Source organism: Pseudonaja textilis, chromosome 2, assembly GCF_049901715.1.
Source record: "Pseudonaja textilis isolate UNSWEBS1 chromosome 2, rPseTex1.2, whole genome shotgun sequence".
Taxonomy (NCBI): Eukaryota; Metazoa; Chordata; class Lepidosauria; order Squamata; family Elapidae; genus Pseudonaja; species Pseudonaja textilis.
Genome location: NC_141991.1, coordinates 163,115,790 through 163,136,622, shown reverse-complemented (window position 1 = coordinate 163,136,622; position 20,833 = coordinate 163,115,790). Strand labels below are relative to the sequence as shown.

Genomic DNA, 20,833 nt, shown 5'->3' with positions numbered 1-20,833 from the left:
GGTAAGTTGTAATTATAGATATTAACTATAACTGGATAAATATTAAAATATGAATGAGCTTGTCTTACAAAGAGACCCTGGTATATTAGTATGCATATGTGAAGAATGTGTCTGTGTCTGACAATTAGAAGAATGTGATTCTTGTTTCACTATACAGAGGAAAAAGTGTGAATGCAAAAACTACAGGAGATTAGTTTATGTTTGGGAAGTATTTGGTAGAGTGCAAGAGGTGCTAATGAATAAAAATTGAGAAGTGCAATGTGTAAATCTCCAATTTACATATTTTCCTACAGGTTTAGTACAATGCTGCTGTTGTAAACTAGATTTAATTACATTTCCTTCTTTTTTTTCAAATGTCATGTCCTTCATTTCTTAAGTTGCTGTTATCCATCTGAAAAGGAGTGGTATGGTTGGTGCATATATATGCGTATAGAGTTAAGTGTTTTAAGTATTAGTATGTTCGCACTATTAAGTCCTTTAAATGATACTTTGGTCTACAATATTGGGTCTGATGCAAAGACCATGAATTTATTATGCATGGGATGAGATTTGAACAGTGAAGGTTTATATTTGTAGCTCAGTCATAATCACAATGCTAGAAAGAATATGCTGTTATTCTGAGCATTAATAATAGTTTCTAACATGAAAATGTCCTATAAAGCCACAATGTTTACTGATTTTTTTCATCTTTAAATAGAAAATACTCCAGTACATACTTCTGATGTAGATTATAGACTGTTGGAAGCATCTAAAGCTGGAGATTTAGAAACTGTAAAGGTATGTTGGAATTTAAGGATTATAAAAAATTTAAGATAAATATGGCTATTTTAAATACAGCGAGGAATTTTTTTTTTTTACAATGATAGTCTGCAGTGGCCATTGGACTTACATGCTTCTGTCCTACAATTTCTAGGTTGTTAGAATTTTTTAAATTTGTTCTTTTCATTAACGCTAATTAGTATTGCATTTCTGCCTTAATTGTGCTTAACTATTAGTTTAAGTTAGGTTTTTTAAAGCAGAAATAATTAAATGCAACACCTTGGAATAAAATGATAAACTATAATGAATGAAAACAGGAAAATCAAGCTTAGAAGAGAGAATAATATTTTGTGCTAAAGCAGTCTTTGACATTAAATATATATGTAGTAGTTAATATTGTGAAAAGTAATACTGGGTTTGAAACTTTCCTAACTGAAAAATATCCTACTCTTGAATAAATGCTATTTAATTGAAGCTGAAATAGAACCATGAAACATTTATTTTTAGTAAATTAAATTTTCTTTTCAATGTAATAAAATATAGAATTATATTACACATTATTCTTTTAAATCAGATCCATAGCTGTATAGAAATCATTTTCTGTAATAGTACCCCATATATTTATGAGGTATTCTGCTTCCATATTTGGACACTTTTCTGACCATATTAGCCGTATTTCACCATTCGGGACAATTCTACACCTCCCTACTGCTCTCAGATACCAATTTGGCTTCAATATACAATGTTGCCCGATTCTGTACAGCAAATTTAAAATATGCCAGAAGATGAAATATGCCCCAAATCAGTTTTATTATAGTGTGTTTTGTATTCGATTTGTGATATTATTTGTTTAGATATATTTTATATTATTCGTTTAAATAGATTTAGTTTGCCATGTTTTTTATGTCCATGCATTGCTTTTAACCCTCCTGTTAGGTCATCAGTGGAACTACAGATTTTAAATAGTTTTCTATAAAACTCAAATAATTAATTTTTCTTAGTAAAAATAAAAGATGACATATTGGATTTCTACTTCTTTGTATTTGTGTCAAATTCGAAAGTGCTATATTAGCTTCTCATTATTGGATTTTTATTTTTGGAAAATAACCTATATGGAATCTTAGTTATTTTATTGTAAGATAACCTGCAGCCAGAGACTTAGTTGTTTTTTATATTGTCTGGAGATCTTTATTATTCTTGCTATAATGTCTTGAGGTGTGGAAGACCATTTAAAATGTCTGTGGTGAATTCTACTGTGCATGTTTTCCTTTCTCATTTTTACACAGCAACTTTGCAGTCCTCAGAATGTGAATTGTAGAGACTTGGAGGGACGTCATTCAACCCCATTGCACTTTGCTGCAGGTTATAATCGAGTTTCAGTAGTTGAATACTTGCTTCATCATGGAGCAGATGTACATGCAAAGGATAAGGGGTAATTGAGACCATGCAATTTACTGTTTTATGTATGGGTACAATGAACTCTTTTCTCATCTTTGGAAAACTTCCTTAGTCCACCTCACCTTATTAAATACATTATTTTCTTCCCTACAGAGACAAATCAATTACAATTTGGTATACTAGTTCCAGCAATGTCTGCTCATTAAAACCTTGGTCAAATTCAAGCAGATGATCAAGATATCTAATCTGACAGAGCCAGTATCTATGAGAGCCGTTTCTAGCCTAGTTAAGGCAACAGGCTAGAAACCAGGAGATTGTGAATTCTAGTCCCAAAGTTGGGGTGGTGATTTTGGACCAGTCACACTCTCTCAGCCCAGCTTACTTCATAGGATTGTTGTTATGGGGAAAATAGGATGAAGAAGAAGTATTAGATGTCTTCATCACTTTGAATTATTTATAAAATTTGTAAAGGTGGGATAAAAAATAAATAATAAAATTTACCATCTGTGCTGTGGTGCAATTTCCCTTTCATCCTGGACTATCTCTAGATACTTTTTAAACATTTTATAAAACCTACATTTTATGTCTTCCTGGCACAAATTCATGCTGTTCCCATTAAGGGGACAATTGGCAGATATACTGGCCTTCCGGTGCTTGCTTCCTAGAAAAAGAAAAACAGTAGCTTAAATTCACATCTGTTTAATCTTGTTCAGTATTAATGTGTGCAGAAACTGAGATTGCTGTCTCTCCATCTTGGTCATTGCAGCTTTATCCTTGCAGTGGTATCATTAGATTATTGCCACATTTCTCACAGTTGTTGATTCTACTGTCCTGTAAAGTGAGTTCCTGGATGTAGACAGTTGATAACCTCAATTAAAATAACCTGACTAAAATAGAAAAGTAAGATGGCAGTTATTTTGAAGGATAACTATTTTTTTGCTTTTAGATCTTGATAAATACTCTTAATTTTGTTTAACTTATCAGTGGATTAGTGCCTCTACATAATGCTTGTTCATATGGACACTATGAAGTTGCAGAGTTATTAGTACGACATGGAGCTTCTGTCAACGTTGCTGATTTATGGAAGTTTACACCGCTACATGAAGCAGCAGCAAAGGGAAAATATGAAATCTGCAAGCTCCTTCTCAAAGTATGTGCTTTATTTATTTTTTGCAAACAGTCTTTGTTTACTTCAGACCGTGACGCGTAATAACATAGGCAGCAACACTGTGTAATTTTCTTCAGAATAGAACTCTACTTAGGATAATAATAAACAGTTATATTGTTTTTTAAGGGAGGCATTGTACTCTAAATTTAGATTGCTTTATAACTACAAATTGAAATATCTCTGCAAAGGAATTGTTTGCATGTGCGCTGAGCAGTACAGTCAATCATCTGCATAATGCTGGTTTGTAATCTGCTGCAAAACTATTAGTAACAATTAGGACGCAATGCTGTCTGTAATTTTTTTTTGTAAATTTTATTTGAGTTTTCACAAAAAGAAAAGAAATACAATTAAAACATCTTTTTTGAAAGCAGCATAATCCTGGGTTACATTTCTTTGTACAGACGCAAATTCAAGTTCATGCTCATTTTTATATTCTATTCCATATCTTATTACTATTTTACATTTTCTACATGGCTTCTCTCCTCTTTTAATTTCCTCAATTTTATTTTATTTATTTCATCTCAATTCAAATCATTATATTTATATTTTTTGTCTGTCCTGTTTCAATTGTCTATTATCTTTTCTCATTAAACAAAATTTCTCCTGTAGTTACTGATTGGAGTATGACGCCTTTATATCTTTCCCCTAAAGTTATAACACTCAATATAATACATAACTTCCATTCGGATTCTGCTTGGTACATTCTTAAACTACACACAGTATTCTTGAACAAAAAAAAAATTATAAATGTAAATAATTAAAACAACATTCCATTCCAATTCAATTCTATCATTAATATTAATATTCATTAAAGTCTTAACATTTTTCACGTTACTTTTCAATTAAATATCATACTACTTTGGAAACAATGTATGATTAAAATGAGGGATCAAATAGTATAATTTAGTGAAATGTTTGTTAATAAAATAAGTGAAATAAAATAAATGAGAAAATTGAATTAGGAAGGAACGGGAACATTTTAATTAGTTAATGTTTTATAAAATATAAGTGAAGAGGGGGAGGAATTAATTATGGAAAGCTTATAATTGTTCCCATAGAAGTATGATATTTAATTGAAAAGTAATGTTAAAGAAGTTAAGATTTTAATGAATATTAATATTAATAATAGAATTGAATTGGAATGGAATGTGTTGTTTTAATTACATACATTTATAATTTTTTCTTTTTTTAAGAATATATTGTGTATTTTAAGAATGTAGCAAGCAGAATCCGAATGGAAGTTATGTATTATATTGAGTGTTATAACTTTACGGTATATATTGAAGCCTAAATAAGAGTTAAATGGATAAACTTAAAATATATAAAGATGTCATATTCCAATCAGTAACTACAGGAGAAATTTTGTTTAATGAGAAAAGATAATAGATAAATGAAACAGGACAGACAAAAATATAAATACAATGATTTGAATTGAGATGAGATAATTAAAATAAAATTGAGAAAATTAAAAGAGGGGAGAAGCTATGCAGAAAATGTAAAACAGTAATAAGATATGGAATAGAATATAAAAATGAGCATGAAGTTGAATTTGTGTCTGTACGAAGAAATGTAACCCGGGATTATGCTACTTTCAAAAAAGATGTTTTATTTGTTTGGTTTTTTCTTTGTGAAAACTCAAATAAAATTTACCCCCCAAAAAAATGTTTCAAAAGATTGTTTTATAAGAGATTTCTGCCACATGATACTTTAGACTAGAGATCAAAAGTCAAGAGCATGTATGGTTGTTCTAAAGGCTAAGAAGGATTTCTTGATTTGCCAAAAAGATTTTTAGAAAAAGCTGTTACAAGAATTATTCTTAATATAGGATGTTAAATTTGATGACTTCTGGGCCTGATAATTAAATGTGATCTGTTATTTTTTCATACATTTATTCAAATATAGTCAAAATATATTTTGTGTATATTATTTCATTTACACTTTGAACTTTTAAATATTTTCTTTAAATCCTGAAAAACAGATATTTTTCAACTGATTATATAGAACCATGCAAAAAAGTTAAATGTTATAACTGGTTGCCATAATATGAGTTACCAGAACTTGATGTCATGGCATCAGGAAATAGTTCTGTGATATTAGAGTATGATATTAGAGTATCAACCAAAAATAAATATTTGGAAACACACATACATAACTTCATTTTATACTTTAAATCCCCTGGCTCTAAAGAAACCAGATATATTCATGAAACATTTATTTGGAAATCCTTGGACATTCTTACTCAAAAGCATTTCTCAGAGGAGGAATACCAGTTAAGTCAATAATCAAACTGCCACCTAACAGACATCCTTAAAATGCAAGGGTCCTAAGAAAGGCTTTAAAAAGAATTGTCCCTGTGGTGATACTGAGGTTGGACAGTTGATGGCTGGAGACTCCAAACTTTGTCTTCTTTGGGCTTATAGCTCAGTTATGCTGCCTGCTTTAGAGTAGTGGACTAAATAGTTCCTGTGGCCACCAAAGGCGATCAAAGCCTTTGACTGGGATTGAAGTAAAAAAAAACCATGACTTTGTTTTCCTTATCCTGAAACACCCCTCTACAACACACACACACACACACACACACACACACACACACACACACACACACACACGCCTAGCTCTTCAAAGAAGCACTGAGTAGTTTGGAGTAATTTGAGCATGCATGAATTCTAGAGTCGTCATGTAACTCTGCATTAATTGAACTAAAGCTCTTCTGCCCTGTAGAAATTATAGGTAGTCCTCCACTTACGACAATTGAGACCAGAATTTCTGCTGCTAAGCAAGGCAGTTGTTAGAGTCATGCACAGTTTTATTATCTTTTTGTCATGGTTAAGCTTAACCATGGTTTGCTTAAATAATAATGAAATAATTAAGTTGTTACATGAACCAGGCAATCATTAAGCGAATCTGGTTTCCCTCGTTGGCTGTCACTCAGAAACTGGTTGGGAAGGTGGCAAATTGCGATCACGTGACCCTACAACACTGCAACCATTGTAAATACATGCCTGTTGCCAAGCACCCGAATTTTGTTCATGACTGTGGGGATGTTGTGACTGTTGTAAGCATGAGGAATGGTTGCAAGTCACTTTTGTCAGTGTCATTGTAATTTTGAACAGTCACTAAATGATTATAAGTTGAGGACTGCCTGCAGAGATAATGCATTGTGGGGCACATTTTCAAAAAAAGATATGGTTCTCAGCATATTATTGCCCTTTGGAGAATGAATCAGAAGAGCGTGAAATGAAAAAATGAAAACTGCTTAAAGTTAGATATTAGTTATAGCATGGTATTTGTTTATACCTTCTTTTAAATTTGGAAAATATGTTCTTAAATAAGTGTCTTGTTCGCTTATACCGTTTTGAAAGCACCTTGATAGGCCTACATAACATTAAAACATAAATGGCAAATATATTTGGTACTATATTTGGTGACATGGAGGATAAACTTTTCAGCTGTAAAACAGTAGAAATGTTGTTTGCAGCATGGAGCAGATCCAACCAAAAAGAACAGAGATGGCAACACCCCTCTGGACTTGGTGAAAGAGGGAGATACTGATATCCAGGACCTGCTGCGAGGGGATGCTGCCCTGCTGGATGCTGCTAAAAAGGGCTGCTTGGCACGAGTTCAGAAATTATGCTCTCCAGAAAACATCAATTGCCGGGATACCCAGGGCCGAAACTCCACCCCATTACATCTTGCTGGTAAGTGAGCAATTGTGTTGATTTATTCATAGGAAATCCTCCATGGAACAGATTTAAGAAACTTTGACAAGCACATGTCTTTTGAACAATTTATTACGGTATTTGGTCTACGATTCCTTCATTGCTGAATTTTCATTCATGCGGTATTTCTTTTTACACATAGCTGGTTATAATAATTTGGAAGTTGCTGAGTATCTTCTAGAACATGGTGCTGATGTAAACGCTCAAGACAAGGGAGGATTAATTCCACTACATAATGCGGCATCCTATGGGGTAAGCATTAATTAATAATCCCAGTGTAGTCAAGACGTCCAGCTTGCATTACATTAAAAAGTATAAAACAAGTAGAAGAAACCAGAGCAACCAAAAGGGAATAACAGCATAAAATTGGTTTTATTTCAGTCTTCTACAAAATGTCGCTGAAATATGTACAAGGGGAATTGTAAGATTTGTATCAATTGATGAGACTATTTGTAACTCGGGATTTAATTGAAGTCATTGGCACTCTCTGATCTTGATTGTTTTCTTGCAGACATTTCATTACCCAACTAGGTTATAGGACAGACAAGTTGTATATAAACAGAAAGCAAAGCCCATTCCTTTCTAGCAGTGATGATTTTACTTAATTGGATAATGAAACTTCTGCAAGAAAACAGCCAAGTTCAGAGAGCACCAAGGACCCCAGTATAAGATCTGTCTTGCTACTTGGTAAAAAAACAAACAAACACGTAATTGTTTGAAATAGTAATGTGAATATCATGTTATCTCTTGGTAAATATTTCTCTATTATGAAGGTGAAAACTTAAGATTAGATTAAATGATGTATGGATCAAAAGTCCCATTTTCTATTTTCTGCCTTAGTTGTAATTAGTTGTGTTAGCTTTTTTCAGTTCTTGCATAGAAAAATAAAAATGGCACATGCACCTCCCATATTAAGAAAGTTTAGATGGTTGAAAGTTGTATATTTTGCATACTGGTTAATTAGTGTGCTTGTTGCTCATAGATCTCTTTGAATAGAACTATCTAATTATATTATTGATTATGTTTACACTGCTGCATACATCCAGCTCTGTCACAGCTTTGAATGTATAACAAATCATTTAACAATGTTTGCTTTTCTTTTTTAAATTGGGAATTCTTCCTATTATTTTTTTCATTTTTCCCCAGCATGTGGATATAGCAGCTCTATTGATTAAGTATAATACCTGTGTAAATGCTACAGATAAATGGGCATTTACGCCATTGCATGAAGCAGCACAAAAAGGAAGGACGCAACTCTGTGCACTACTTCTAGCTCATGGAGCAGATCCAACAATGAAGAATCAAGAAGGCCAAACCCCTTTGGATCTTGCCACAGTAAGTAATGATGTTTATTTCAGTATTTAGATCAGCTGACTACAGTGGTAATCATTTATTTCCTTCATTGACCACATTTATTTAGTGAAATATGACAGTAAATGTACGGAAATGGATTTGACCTGAATCTGTTTCTTTAAAAATTGTGAGGAGCTAAAGTTGTTGCTCTATTATAATCCAGTGAGAATACAGAAACCACACAATTTATTATATCACATTGGTTCAATATATATTGGATGTTTGGTAAGGCAGGATAAGAAAATATTTTTGATTTGTACAGATTGAATCCCTGATTTTTTAATTCATTGCTTCATTTAGACAACTTACAGTGTGTAATGTGGTTGCAATTACTATTTAACAAATTGCTTTATTCCTTTCATTTTTTAATTGCTTGAACTTTATCTGTAACTTCAAAAACAAAGTGTTTTTTTAAATTCTTCACATATGTGAACACCTAAAAATTTTATGTACAGAATACATAAAAGAGAACTGTCTGAGGATAAACTATTTTGTAATATTTCAAAGTGTTGTGGAAAGTAAATGTCTTTCTGATTCTATTTTACTACTTCCAAAAACAGGAATGGTTCCAAAGATCGATGACTTGAATATTTGCAAATATTCATATATTCTTTGAATGTTTGCTTTTGAATATAGAGATAGTTATTTTGCTTAAACTATTTCTTTAAAAATGATTGGTTTTGGTTTTATTTTTTAAAACACCATTTTATTTCCAGGCTGATGATATCAGAGCCCTGCTTATTGATGCAATGCCTCCTGAAGCCTTGCCAACGTGCTTTAAACCTCAGGCCACTGTTGTTAGTGCCTCTATCATTTCGCCAACATCCACTCCATCTTGTTTGTCTGCTGCCAGCAGTATAGATAACCTGGCAGGACCTCTGGCTGAAATTGCTGTGGCAGGTGCATCTAATGCTGGAGATGGAGCAACAGGAACAGAGAGGAAAGAAGGAGAAGGTACTCTTCCTGATTATTGGAAATTGCCAAAGTCACAGTTTTAAATATGCATAATGGGAAATCATCTTTAATACTAATTTTTGAGGAAATAAATCTGTTTAGCTCATGACTTCTAAGGCTTTGTAAAACAACCTAACATTTGAAGAATATGCATAATGGGAAATCATCTTTAATACTAATTTTTGAGGAAGTAGGTCTAAGGTCCTTATTTAGATCATGATTTTTAAAGCTTTGTTGGGGGTGGGGGAACCTTATCGCTTGAAGAAATAGATAAAAAAGATTTTCCCTTTGGAGTAACTATTTTTCTGGACTTTGGTTGTCTTTTTAAATTTGGGACTTTAAATTGGTGAACATAGATATTTAGTTTTGATAGAAATAGGGCATAGAAATAGGGCATATATAAAACTATTGTCAAAATTGTAAAAACTGTAGGATGATGGATGTTTTTGAGGAACAAATATCTCGTGTTTGTTGTGCTACCAACCAGCATGAGTAAGTTACTCATTAAGTTATATAACAACATTGGAGGAGGAAGAGGTGGATAAAGCAGAGAAAATGGAATGTGCAGATGGTAGCTTTATCTGACACATGTAACTCTTAACACTCACCAAACATACATACGCCCATACATTTTGGGTCTATGTCTCTTGTTTATTCTTTATATTTTTTTCTAGTAAAGATTTGCTTTCTTGTAGAACATGCAATAAGAGGAAGTATTTCAGATTGAAAAGTTAAAGGACTAAGGATTTGAATGGAAGCTTGGTGGATAGTTTGTATTGATGACTTACATGAAGGATTTTTTTTGTTGTAGTTGTTGGTCTTGATATGAATATCAGCCAGTTTTTGAAGAGCTTGGGTCTGGAGCATCTCCGGGATATATTTGAAACAGAACAGGTAAAAATGATCTTAAGCTAGTGTTACATTTATTCTTCTATTTCAGTTCAATAATGTACATGAAGTGGAAATGTGATAGGTAGCATCCAAAGAATCTCATAGTTAAGTTTTCTGTGTGAGAGAGAGAGATTTGGTTTTTTGTTTTTAAAACTGACATACTTTATGGTCAAATAAAGCAGATGGTAATACAGTATGAACCCTGCTTTTGTAGAGATGAATTTAAAAAGAGCTACTGGGAAGTTATCTGGAATCAGCTATTTGATTAAATTCAGTTTTGCTTAAGATGGCAAAGCAATTTAAGTAATAACTTTAATCAGTTTATTTCTTCTTCAGCCCTGTTGCCCTCTTTTAAAACAAATCCAGGTATCAACATCTTATATTGTATAGCATTAGGCCTACTTTGTTTCTTCTCATTTCAATTAATGTGCAAATAATTTGCCTAAGTTCTATCTTGAAAACGAAGGAATAAATATTGATGCTTTTGTTACTTATCTAGCATTTTTCCATCTATTGTTTCAGCAAAAGGAGTTCAAATTACATTTTTTTTAAACTCAGGGGTGGGTTCTACCGGTTCTGTCCACCACTGTAGAACTGGTAGCTCTGAAGAGCAGCAGACATAGAACCGGTTCTGGGTCTGTTGATGTTTTTGCCCACCCATCCACCTGGGCTCTTACCTGATCTTTATTTCCTGATTTGAGGCACAGCTGCAGTTAAAAAAGCAGGAAAAGAGGGCTGTTTCAAAGGCTGCATCTCTGCACACAGCATGCTGATGACGATTTACAGGCACCCACCTGCAGCGCAGCGTGCAGGGAAGCACATCGTAAATCACCGAACCTCATAAATGACCGAACTGGTAGTTAACCCTGTTGGATCCCACCCCTGTTTAAACCCAAAGCAAACAGTTGCACTGAAAGTTGAAGAGTGAGAGAAATGCTTGGTGCTTGCTACTAGTTATTTTTCTCCTGTCTTCAGCTGCTACCAGTACAATTTATCTGACCAACCAGCTGGGCCCTTAATCTTCCTAGATTGCATTCTCCATCCCTACTTAAAATATATTGATGTTGTCTTTACTAGGTTGAAGGTGACTAATGAAAAATGCTACTTTTTGCTTCTCTCTATGCTGTTCAGATTACCTTGGATGTACTAGCAGACATGGGTCATGAGGAGCTGAAAGAAATTGGCATCAATGCCTATGGGCACCGTCACAAATTAATAAAAGGTGTAGAGAGGCTTCTAGGTGGGCAACAGGGTAAGTCTGTTAATCTACTAAAAATCAATTTGAGATTCAGCTAAGAAGTAAAGTCTCCTTTCATAAGTTATAGAAATTCAGGAGAGGTCTTAGTTTGGGGAAGGAAAGCAGTAAGGGAGAACAAAAACAAAAATATTGATAAATAAAATGAAATGAGAACTCTTTTTTTTTTTTTGTATACTCAGAATCATTTTCCAATTTGTGATATCCCATATCTATCATTCCCAATTGTGTGATGTTCCACATGTGGTCAGCCTCTCCCATGTAATGTATGTATTGTAGCTCTTGTCGTTCTCCAGATTCAGGGACGTTGTTTTGGTTTTTCAAGTTTAAGGAATTGCCACCTTGTTCTTTTTTCCTTTTTTTTTTCTTTTGAGACTTATAATCAATTATAATGAGAGAGTACATTTTCTGAGTCCTCCAGAATCTTAGCTGTTGTCTAATCTCTATGGGCAAAGAAATTGCAAACCTTAGAAAACAACTTTAATTTACCTTTTAAAATCCAGTGGTTTTTTAAATGATGGCAGCGGACAGTACTCCCTCAGTCCTAGTTTTATAGTTGGTACTTCTTGGTGAACCTATGTGCATAAAAGTTTAATATATTTTCCTTTTCAGGCACCAATCCTTATCTGACTTTTCACTGTGTCAGCCAAGGGACAATTTTTATAGATCTTGCTCCTGATGATAAAGAATACCAATCTGTAGAAGAAGAGGTAAAAAAAATCAAATTTAAAAAAGCTTAAGATAGGTCTTTGAATATAACACAATTGTTTCTTTGTTTACAAATGTTTCTGTACTATGCAGCACCCAAGTAGTCAAGTAATTCTAGATAACATAGTGGGATTTTGTACATATACAATCTACCTTGCAGGAGACATGAAAACTCCTTAATTTCACAAAACATAGAAAGGCTTAAGCTTCTTTCAGAGGTAGGACATTGTGAGTATCCTAAAACAAGCTAAATCCCCCCAAAATGCCAAGGAATTCCTTGATGCTTAACATTCAAACAAATCAGCCATCAAAAGGCACACAGAGGTAGACCACATTTACATACCATTCAATAGAGACAAAAGAAAGCTAAAAAGGAAACAAAAGCAGAACACCTTACCAGCAATTAACACTCTTGATAAGCAGGGATTAACACTAGACAAGCAGTCAAGCAGGAAATAGCAGCATAACAAAGGAACTACCAAGGAGAAAGCAATGCCTCACCAACATTGACAGGGCAAGCTACTATATTTATTTACTAGATTTATATGATACCCTTCTTGGTGTTAACAGCAACTGGGTGGCTTACAGGGTAATAAAAAGTGAAAGAAGTAGTTCAAAGCACTTAAAATTAGAAAGATTAAATAAGAAACATAAATCAAGAGGACAGATGAGATTGGGATTGAGGTCTTTTCTCTACCCAGCAGCTACTGCTAACCTAGAACACCCGTATAAAACCCCACTCCCTTCTGGCATTAGTTGGGTAATTACGGTAAATGTCTGCAAGCAAATCAAGGTCAAAGAGCACCATGACTTCACAGTTGATCTCTGAGCATAATCCAAGATATACAAAGAATGGCAAACTAAGGGTGGAAGTTCGTCATCTCTTTGAGTCACTTTTATACTAGAAGAACATTCTGTTTTCACATAAAAATACGCATATTTTTGCTTACATGTATTCTTTGGATATTCCTAGAATGAATACAGCATCATGGTTTATTTGCAGCATGAAAAGTTTAGAATTTTATGGAAGTGTTACTTTTCCTCAGTTTGAAGAGATCTTACATGCCTTTTTCTACTTCCTGCACTTAAGAAGAAACCCCTATTAAGGATAGTTTGCATTCAGGATTTAATACAATAGATATCATTAAATGTCTACTTGAAAGCCAATGGGGAAACTGGAAATTTCAGAAGTAGCGGACAGGGAAAAGTTTAAACATTTTCCTAACATCTAGTCCCAAACCCACTGACTCAGTGATAGTTCTGTTTAGAAGGACTTTATCCTGTGTAATTTGCTTTTTTTTCAAAATCTTTCTATACTTATAATACATTACGTGCAGATAGAGTCTTGCGAGCTGACCAGGTGTAGAAATAATTCAGAAATGAAGTCTTGCTATTGCGAGAGAAGCCAAAATTGCATTGCTAGTCTCACACATTCCAAAGTTTGAAAGAGTCTCTTTATGAGTCAGAAGGTGGCAGCAAATGTCCTCTGCTCTTGTAAACTAAGTGAAGTCTGCTGGCTGGTACTTGGATGGGAGACTTTCAAGGAATACTAAGACATAAGCTAAATGTGGAGGTGAAGAAATGTAACAGAAATAGTGCAAACCTCTTTCTTATTGTAATTAAGACACATTGGATTTATACAGAGATATGCTGAATTGGAACTTGCAAAGCAGCCTCTTCCAAGAAAAAAAAAAGTTTGATAAAAATTAACATTGCAACCACGAATGGTTGTGGCAAGATGAAATGGAAAGGAGCATATGGAAAGGATTTGCAGGAGTGGAAGAGCCTAAGGCAGCTCCCACAACAGCCTGCTGTTAGATCCCAAGAGGATGTGAGCATTTGAGGAATACCCTGGAGAGATTGGGCTGATGCACTGTTGCCTAGCAGCATTAATCATTCTTATCTCTCTTGACTGACTTGGTTCCAGATAAACAGCAGGAAAGAGAAAGCAAGACAAACAGGATGCCTTTGTTTTTCCAGATCCACCACCAAGTGAAGACTGTTCCCTCCCACTTTTCCTCCCCTCCCCCCATTAATTTATTGGCAGCCCATCTATACTTTGTCCATGATCTCAATAAACAGAATTGAAATTGAATATTGGCAGCATGCACCTAGATTTATTCAACTAAATAAGATTTTACAATTACTGACATTTGATTGTTTAACAGATGCAGAGCACCATCAGGGAACATAGAGATGGTGGTAATGCTGGGGGAATCTTCAACAGATATAATGTCATTAGGGTAAGTTTCGAAGGCTTTATATGTCTAGCTCAAAAATTATTGATAGAAACATCAAATCGGTTGATCCAGCAGAAGGAAGTAGTGATGATACTGTGTTTAGCTTCTTGATTTTGAAGCTCTTTTGACTATCATCTAGGGCAGTGATGGTGAACCTTTTAGAGACCGAGTGCCCAAACTGCAACCCAAAACCCACTTATTTATCACAAAGTGCCAACACGGCAATTTAACCTAAATACTGAGGTTTTAGTTTAGAAAAAACAACTCATACATTTAACATCTTTAGTCTTTAAAGAAAAACACAATAACAGAGCTTTCAATGATACAAACAACTTTTGATATTTACAATTTTGGGCCCACCTCAACCATAATTTATTTAATTATGTTTTTACATTTCTGAACTGTCCATCTCCCTCAAAGAAGGAATCTTGCTGATGGCAGCTCTGTCCCCAAATACATTTGGGCAACATTAATAGAGGATTTGAATCCCCAAATCAAGCACAGTCTTCCCATTCATCTTTCTAGTAAGTGAATGCCCCACTTCATCTATTCTTAAACACCAAATATTCCTGGTTGCTATGCTCTGTCTACAAGATAGAATTGTGGACTGTTAAAGAAATATGTTGCATAACACAGTCAGACAAATATTTTCAGGTCCTTTTACACATGGATTAACAATGGCTAACATCCCTATCAGTTTAGCCACTTGATTGAAAATTTATGGGTTTAGGATGATTTACAGCAATTAAAAGCTAGCGTGTTTATTAGCCCTTTTGGCAAAAAGAGTCTTAATTGTGAGTGCTAGAACCATTAGAATATTTCTTGGGGGTCGGTGAAGGTATTTTTCTATCCTAATTTCTAGTTTGTTTTTTATTATATTAAAACAACATTCAACAATTGTTTTAAATTCTACAAATTACACAGCCATTGATAATAACTGAAGTAATCATCCTCCTTTTTTCAGAGAGTAAACCTGTCTGAAGAAACACAACCTACCACAAATCCTACTGTGCCTTAGTATGAAGTATGATCCCAATCCAGAACTTTCATCAATGAATATGTTTAATGTCATGTTCATGCAATATATGTCATAGTTTGCATAACTGATTTGCTCAAAATAGTCCAATTTGTGGACTATGCCAAGCCAAAAAATCCCTTTATGACAGAGTGCTATATGGATGAGACTTGTAGTTGTACATATTTACAAATTCAATAAAGATTCAGGGGTGACTTTACCACAGTTTCCATATTAAGACAGTTAATTCAGGACCCGGTTGAGCAAGGGTTGTCTACGGCACTGCTTGACAGGCCCGCAACCTTGGTGCCACCTCTCCACCACGGAGAAAGGGTCTGGTTCTTTCTAACGGAGTGCTTCATGTTACTCTTTCCTTGCTTCTTTTCCTCCAGGGGGTGGAGGGCTCCAGAAGGAGATTGGGGCAGCCCCAGTGGGATCAGGTATCTTGCGGGCAAAAAGTGAGAAGGGAGGAGAGAAGAGATAAGATAAGATAAGATAAAGATAAGATAAATTTATTGTCATTGTACTCAGAAACCTGAGAACAACGAAATAAGGTGCTCTTTCACAACATACAACTGAACAACACCAAAAGACATATACAAATAACAATGTAAAACAAATTAAAACAAATAACAGTTAAAAAACTGTACAACCAGGATATATATATGTTAAGACCACCAGATTCATAACTCTGCATTTAACCTGATCACAGCACTTGGGTAAAAGCTATGTTTAAATCTACTTGTCCTGGCTTTCAGCACTCTATATCGTCTTGACAGCCTGACAGAGTTGCAGCTGCAGAAGTGGAGACTGATGTTTACAGCGGGCTGAGGTAAACATCTGTCTCTGCTCCTGCAGCTCCAGCTCCGTCAGGCTCTTCTCTCCCCCACCTCACTTTCTGCCAGGGTGAGGACCCTCCCCCCTAGGCCACCCTGCGAGACTCCTGATCGTACCCGGGCTGCCCCAATTGGTGAACTCTGGTGAGCTCTGTGCTGGGGCGAGGGTGCGTGTGCCCACAGAGAGGGCTCTGAGTGCCCTCCTCTGGCACACATGCCATAGGTTCACCACCACTGATCTACGGTGAGCAAAGCATTTGAAAGAGATGCTTTACAAAATATATTACTAATGGCCTTTTTGCTGAAAATGAATAAAAATGAACTGGTGACTTCTGGATTTACCAATGTAAAAGGACTGTATGGAAAGAAGGGAAACTACATTATGTAATCTTGAAGAGGGGAAATGGTATTAAGTATATCTATAGCTGCTGCAAAGAAAATTGGAAATCACTTTAATTATTCTTTATTCTTTCTCTTTTTCCTTGCTCTTGGTTGTTTTCAATACATTTTTCTTTATCTTTTTTCTTCTATCTTTTTTGTGTTTATCTTTTAACTTTGTAAAAAAAAAGATCTTTAATAAAAGTTATGTATATATAAAAGTACAAGTGCCTTAGTGCAAGCAAAGCAGGTCTCTTTGAAGCACCAAAGCAAGTTCACCCTTTGCAAGTTTGTGCAGCTGCCGCAAAGGCTGTTCTCACATGTCGGCATTGTGCAGGCACAGATCATACTTCTGTGGAGCCGAGCAGCCAAGCACAAAGGCTGGAGGCAGCTTTTGAAACGAACTGTACCAGCCCTTGCAAAGCTAAGTTCACTCTTGGAGGACAGCTGCTTTGTTTATACTAACATTCACCACTGCTTGGAAGCCTGAACATTTCAAGCACTTTTCCTCTCCCTGGTGGCTTTAAAATATTAAGTCTTAAATTATTATTTTATACAGTAAATATATATATGCACATACATAATATATAATTTTTATTACATTTTATATTGTCTTCTTTAACTGATCAGAATTTTTAAAAAGGATATGTGTATGAGGATTTTTTTACTTATCTGCAAGGCTATCAAATTTCTAGTTCAGGTTCTCCCTCATTTTTATTTTATTTATTTTTATTTTACTTATTTCATACGGTTCCATAGAGTTAAAATAGGAGTGTTTTTTGCATTTGATTCTGTTGTCTTTCAAAAGGGCAGCTACAGTAATGTTCCATTTCCCTGCTTATGAAAAATTCTGCTCTATTGTTTTGAGATGGCAAGAATATGTGCAGTTTTAGTCAAGAACAAATATATTTTACTCCTAGTGAGTAAGTGAGCAACTTAATTTTGTCCAAATTGTGGAGTTCTTAGTGCTCTTGAGTTTGTTATTTGCTTGCAGACATTTTGTTACCTAGTCTAGTAATGAAACATCTGCAAGCAAACAATCAAGCTCAGAAAGCACCAAGGACTCCACCATTCAACCCTGAGCTACATATATTATTTTCTGTTTATTCTCCTCTGTTTATTCCAATTATATTCATGTCATTAATAATCTGCTAATTTGAACTTTGTAGGGAAGGATAAGCATTGTATATTAGATTTGTTAAGAATATAGTAAAGATATGGTGCATAAAATAAAGTTTTAGAAAGAGAAACAAATTGGGGTGATATGATGTTCTGTGGTAAGTATGAATCTTAAGTAGTTAAATCATATCCATTTCATAGTTCAGAGAAAAATTGAGCAACTTGAGGTTGCCTGAGATCTATGAACTTACGTTTGTAAGGTATACTTCTGAGCCTTACTAACAGAAGACCAAGCTGTCAAAAAAGGAGCAAATTAAATTAGCCTTTAATTATTATTACTAAATATTACTAAAACTAATTTTTTTAAAACCACAGAAACCATTTTAAAAATGATGCAGCTTATATAGAATCATATTGACTCAAGATTTTGTAATTTGGTCTTAATGTTTTTTTTAATTTGTCCATAGATTCAGAAGGTTGTGAATAAAAAGCTAAGAGAGAGATTTTGTCATCGTCAGAAAGAAGTCTCGGAAGAAAATCATAACCATCACAACGAACGCATGTTGTTTCATGGTATGTAAGGTGGCCCTTCAAGAATGTGTGGTTGCAGTATAACAAAACTGATTAAATGTACATAAATTGGACTTCTAGCTGGTTTTTCATCCCTTATCAGTACAAATATGCTACTCCACCTCCTATAAGGCTCTAGAGTATTTTCCAGGGAGAAACCCCGGGGAGGAGTTTATGAATGAAAAGGAAGGAGAAAAGCAGTGTTCCATTCTGGAGGCAATTCTATCAGGACCACTGTTTTGTCTCTGCTTTTTTTAATCCAATCTCATGAAATGTGATAGAGATGCAGGTCAAGAAACGAAAAAGAGAGGCATGCCAGGCAATTCATCCTTCTCCACAGATAGAGAAAGGAAGCTACCACTCATTCAGAGAATCTTTTAAGTATATGTTGCTTAGCAATAAAAAATGAATACGTTCATAGATGCTAACCAGTGCTGCAATTGCTTCCTGTTAGGAAAAAAAAACAAACCACTACACCTCACAGCTGCTCTCTTTACTTTGTGCAAGGAATTGAACAAAGATTCTTTCTTTTCAGAGAAACCTAGCCCAACAACTTCTCCAGTATACGTAATACTAACACGTGTCACTAAGTACCAATGTTATCTCAACCCTTACATTAAGTTAGGTTTTTCTGTTTATTGGAAAAGGTTAAGAGTGGGAGGTATGACATTTTCCTTAGATATATGAAAATCCTTTTCTTTAAAATCTGTTGAATCTTTAGAAATCAGAATTTCCTGTCAGATTGTCCTTGGTTTATATCAGGGGTCCCCAAACTTCGGGCCGTGGCCCATCAGTGGGCTGTGACGTGTTTGCAACTGGGCTGTGGAAATGTGCATCTCTGTTTGCACAAGCAGTGGGGGAACCCATGCACATATGCTCTCTTTGTGTGAGTGGTGGGCGCATGTGCACACTGTTTGCACAAATGGAGCCGCACATGTGCGCATGCTTGCCGGCTGCTCACACAGAACCATCCCTTCTCCCCCCCACCTCCCCGGTTGGGGAACTCTGGTTTATATGATTGGATATGGATTAATTATTTTGCTAATTTGATGTTCAGATGAAGTTACAATTCCTATGATACATATATATGTTTACATGCTATTTTGTTTCCTTGTTTTAGGATCTCCTTTTATTAATGCTATTATTCACAAAGGATTTGATGAAAGACACGCATACATTGGAGGGATGTTTGGAGCTGGAATTTACTTTGCAGAAAATTCCTCTAAAAGTAACCAATATGTATATGGAATTGGAGGAGGCACAGGCTGTCCTACACATAAAGACAGGTCCTGCTATATCTGCCACAGGTGAGTTCTTGATAAATTGGACTGTCTGGAAAAGCAGGTACACTGCTTCCTTAACTGAAGGAATGGCAAATTAGAGGAAAAATTGGAAAAAAGATCAGGCACATTTCTTAGTTCTCTAGCTTGGAGGAATGTGAATGCTGAAATATGGATACTCCAGAGGGTCTAGGAGGCTCCTGCAAAGTCAAACATGATTCAGAGAACACAAGAATAAAACACCATTTTTATTGCAAGGAGTTATCATTGAACAGCTTCTGAATTCATGCTTGCAGTTTCCAATGACCAAACAAAGTTGAAATGACAAAAATGACCTTAATAAGTCTTTTCTTTCAGTATGCAAACTGCAATGGCTTGATAACCTATTATTTGCAGAATGTGTTGATATTCTGCTATCACTTGCTTAGCCATTCTTCCAGTTGTGCGAAAATTGTTAGTTTTTCTGAACTAGCTCCTGAACTGTCATTTGACTATTCCAGCCATTAGGACTTCATGTTCCAAGGTTGTTGTTGTTGGTTGTTTTTGGTTTTTTTTGGGGGGGGGGGCATACTAACATGGTCCTAAGAGCTGATGATTAAGCAAAAATGAATGAAATGAAAATGAAAATTCAACCTTTTTACTGATTTAAACAATGTTTAAATTGAAAATTGATAGGTTGTACATACTTTAAATCTCTGACATGATGTATATGAAATGTTTTGCTGTAACTTAGTTCATTTTTTAAATTCTTTTCTTCCTGTCTTCTTTCAGACAAATGCTTTTTTGCCGTGTGACATTGGGAAAGTCCTTCTTGCAGTTTAGTACCATGAAAATGGCCCACGCCCCTCCCGGACATCACTCTGTAATTGGCAGGCCAAGTGTCAATGGGCTCGCCTATGCTGAGTATGTCATCTATAGAGGGGAACAGGTAGGTGACATTTGAAAATGGCATCTATCTTCTTCATTGGCTCACTGAAATCTGTACATTGTTAAGCACCACCAAAGGTGTGAGAGATACTTCATACTTTTAACAATAAACTGTGGTTAGCTTGAGCATCACACCAAATTACTGTGACAAACTACATGTTTTAAAAAGGTGTGTGATTCTTTCATGCTTTATAGTACAAACTGTCTTAAATAAGGAGCAAATGATGACTTCTTTTGTTCTTCCTGCAATCTAAAGACCCCCC

General features: G+C 35.0%; 1 protein-coding gene across 2 annotated transcripts in view; it reads left to right on the top strand.

Annotated features, from left to right (window-relative positions):
- TNKS (tankyrase) overlaps positions 1-20,833 on the top strand; it is a 93,795-nt gene that overhangs the window by 68,740 nt on the left and 4,222 nt on the right. For both annotated transcript variants that reach the window (XM_026712685.2, XM_087926291.1), the window contains 14 exons: positions 698-777; positions 2,046-2,191; positions 3,142-3,307; positions 6,804-7,023; positions 7,187-7,296; positions 8,191-8,379; positions 9,114-9,351; positions 10,163-10,245; positions 11,374-11,494; positions 12,110-12,207; positions 14,374-14,448; positions 18,261-18,366; positions 19,484-19,670; positions 20,415-20,571. In XM_026712685.2, the coding sequence (XP_026568470.2) occupies positions 698-777; positions 2,046-2,191; positions 3,142-3,307; positions 6,804-7,023; positions 7,187-7,296; positions 8,191-8,379; positions 9,114-9,351; positions 10,163-10,245; positions 11,374-11,494; positions 12,110-12,207; positions 14,374-14,448; positions 18,261-18,366; positions 19,484-19,670; positions 20,415-20,571 (1,976 nt within the window). The remainder of the gene's footprint in view (positions 1-697; positions 778-2,045; positions 2,192-3,141; positions 3,308-6,803; positions 7,024-7,186; positions 7,297-8,190; positions 8,380-9,113; positions 9,352-10,162; positions 10,246-11,373; positions 11,495-12,109; positions 12,208-14,373; positions 14,449-18,260; positions 18,367-19,483; positions 19,671-20,414; positions 20,572-20,833) is intronic.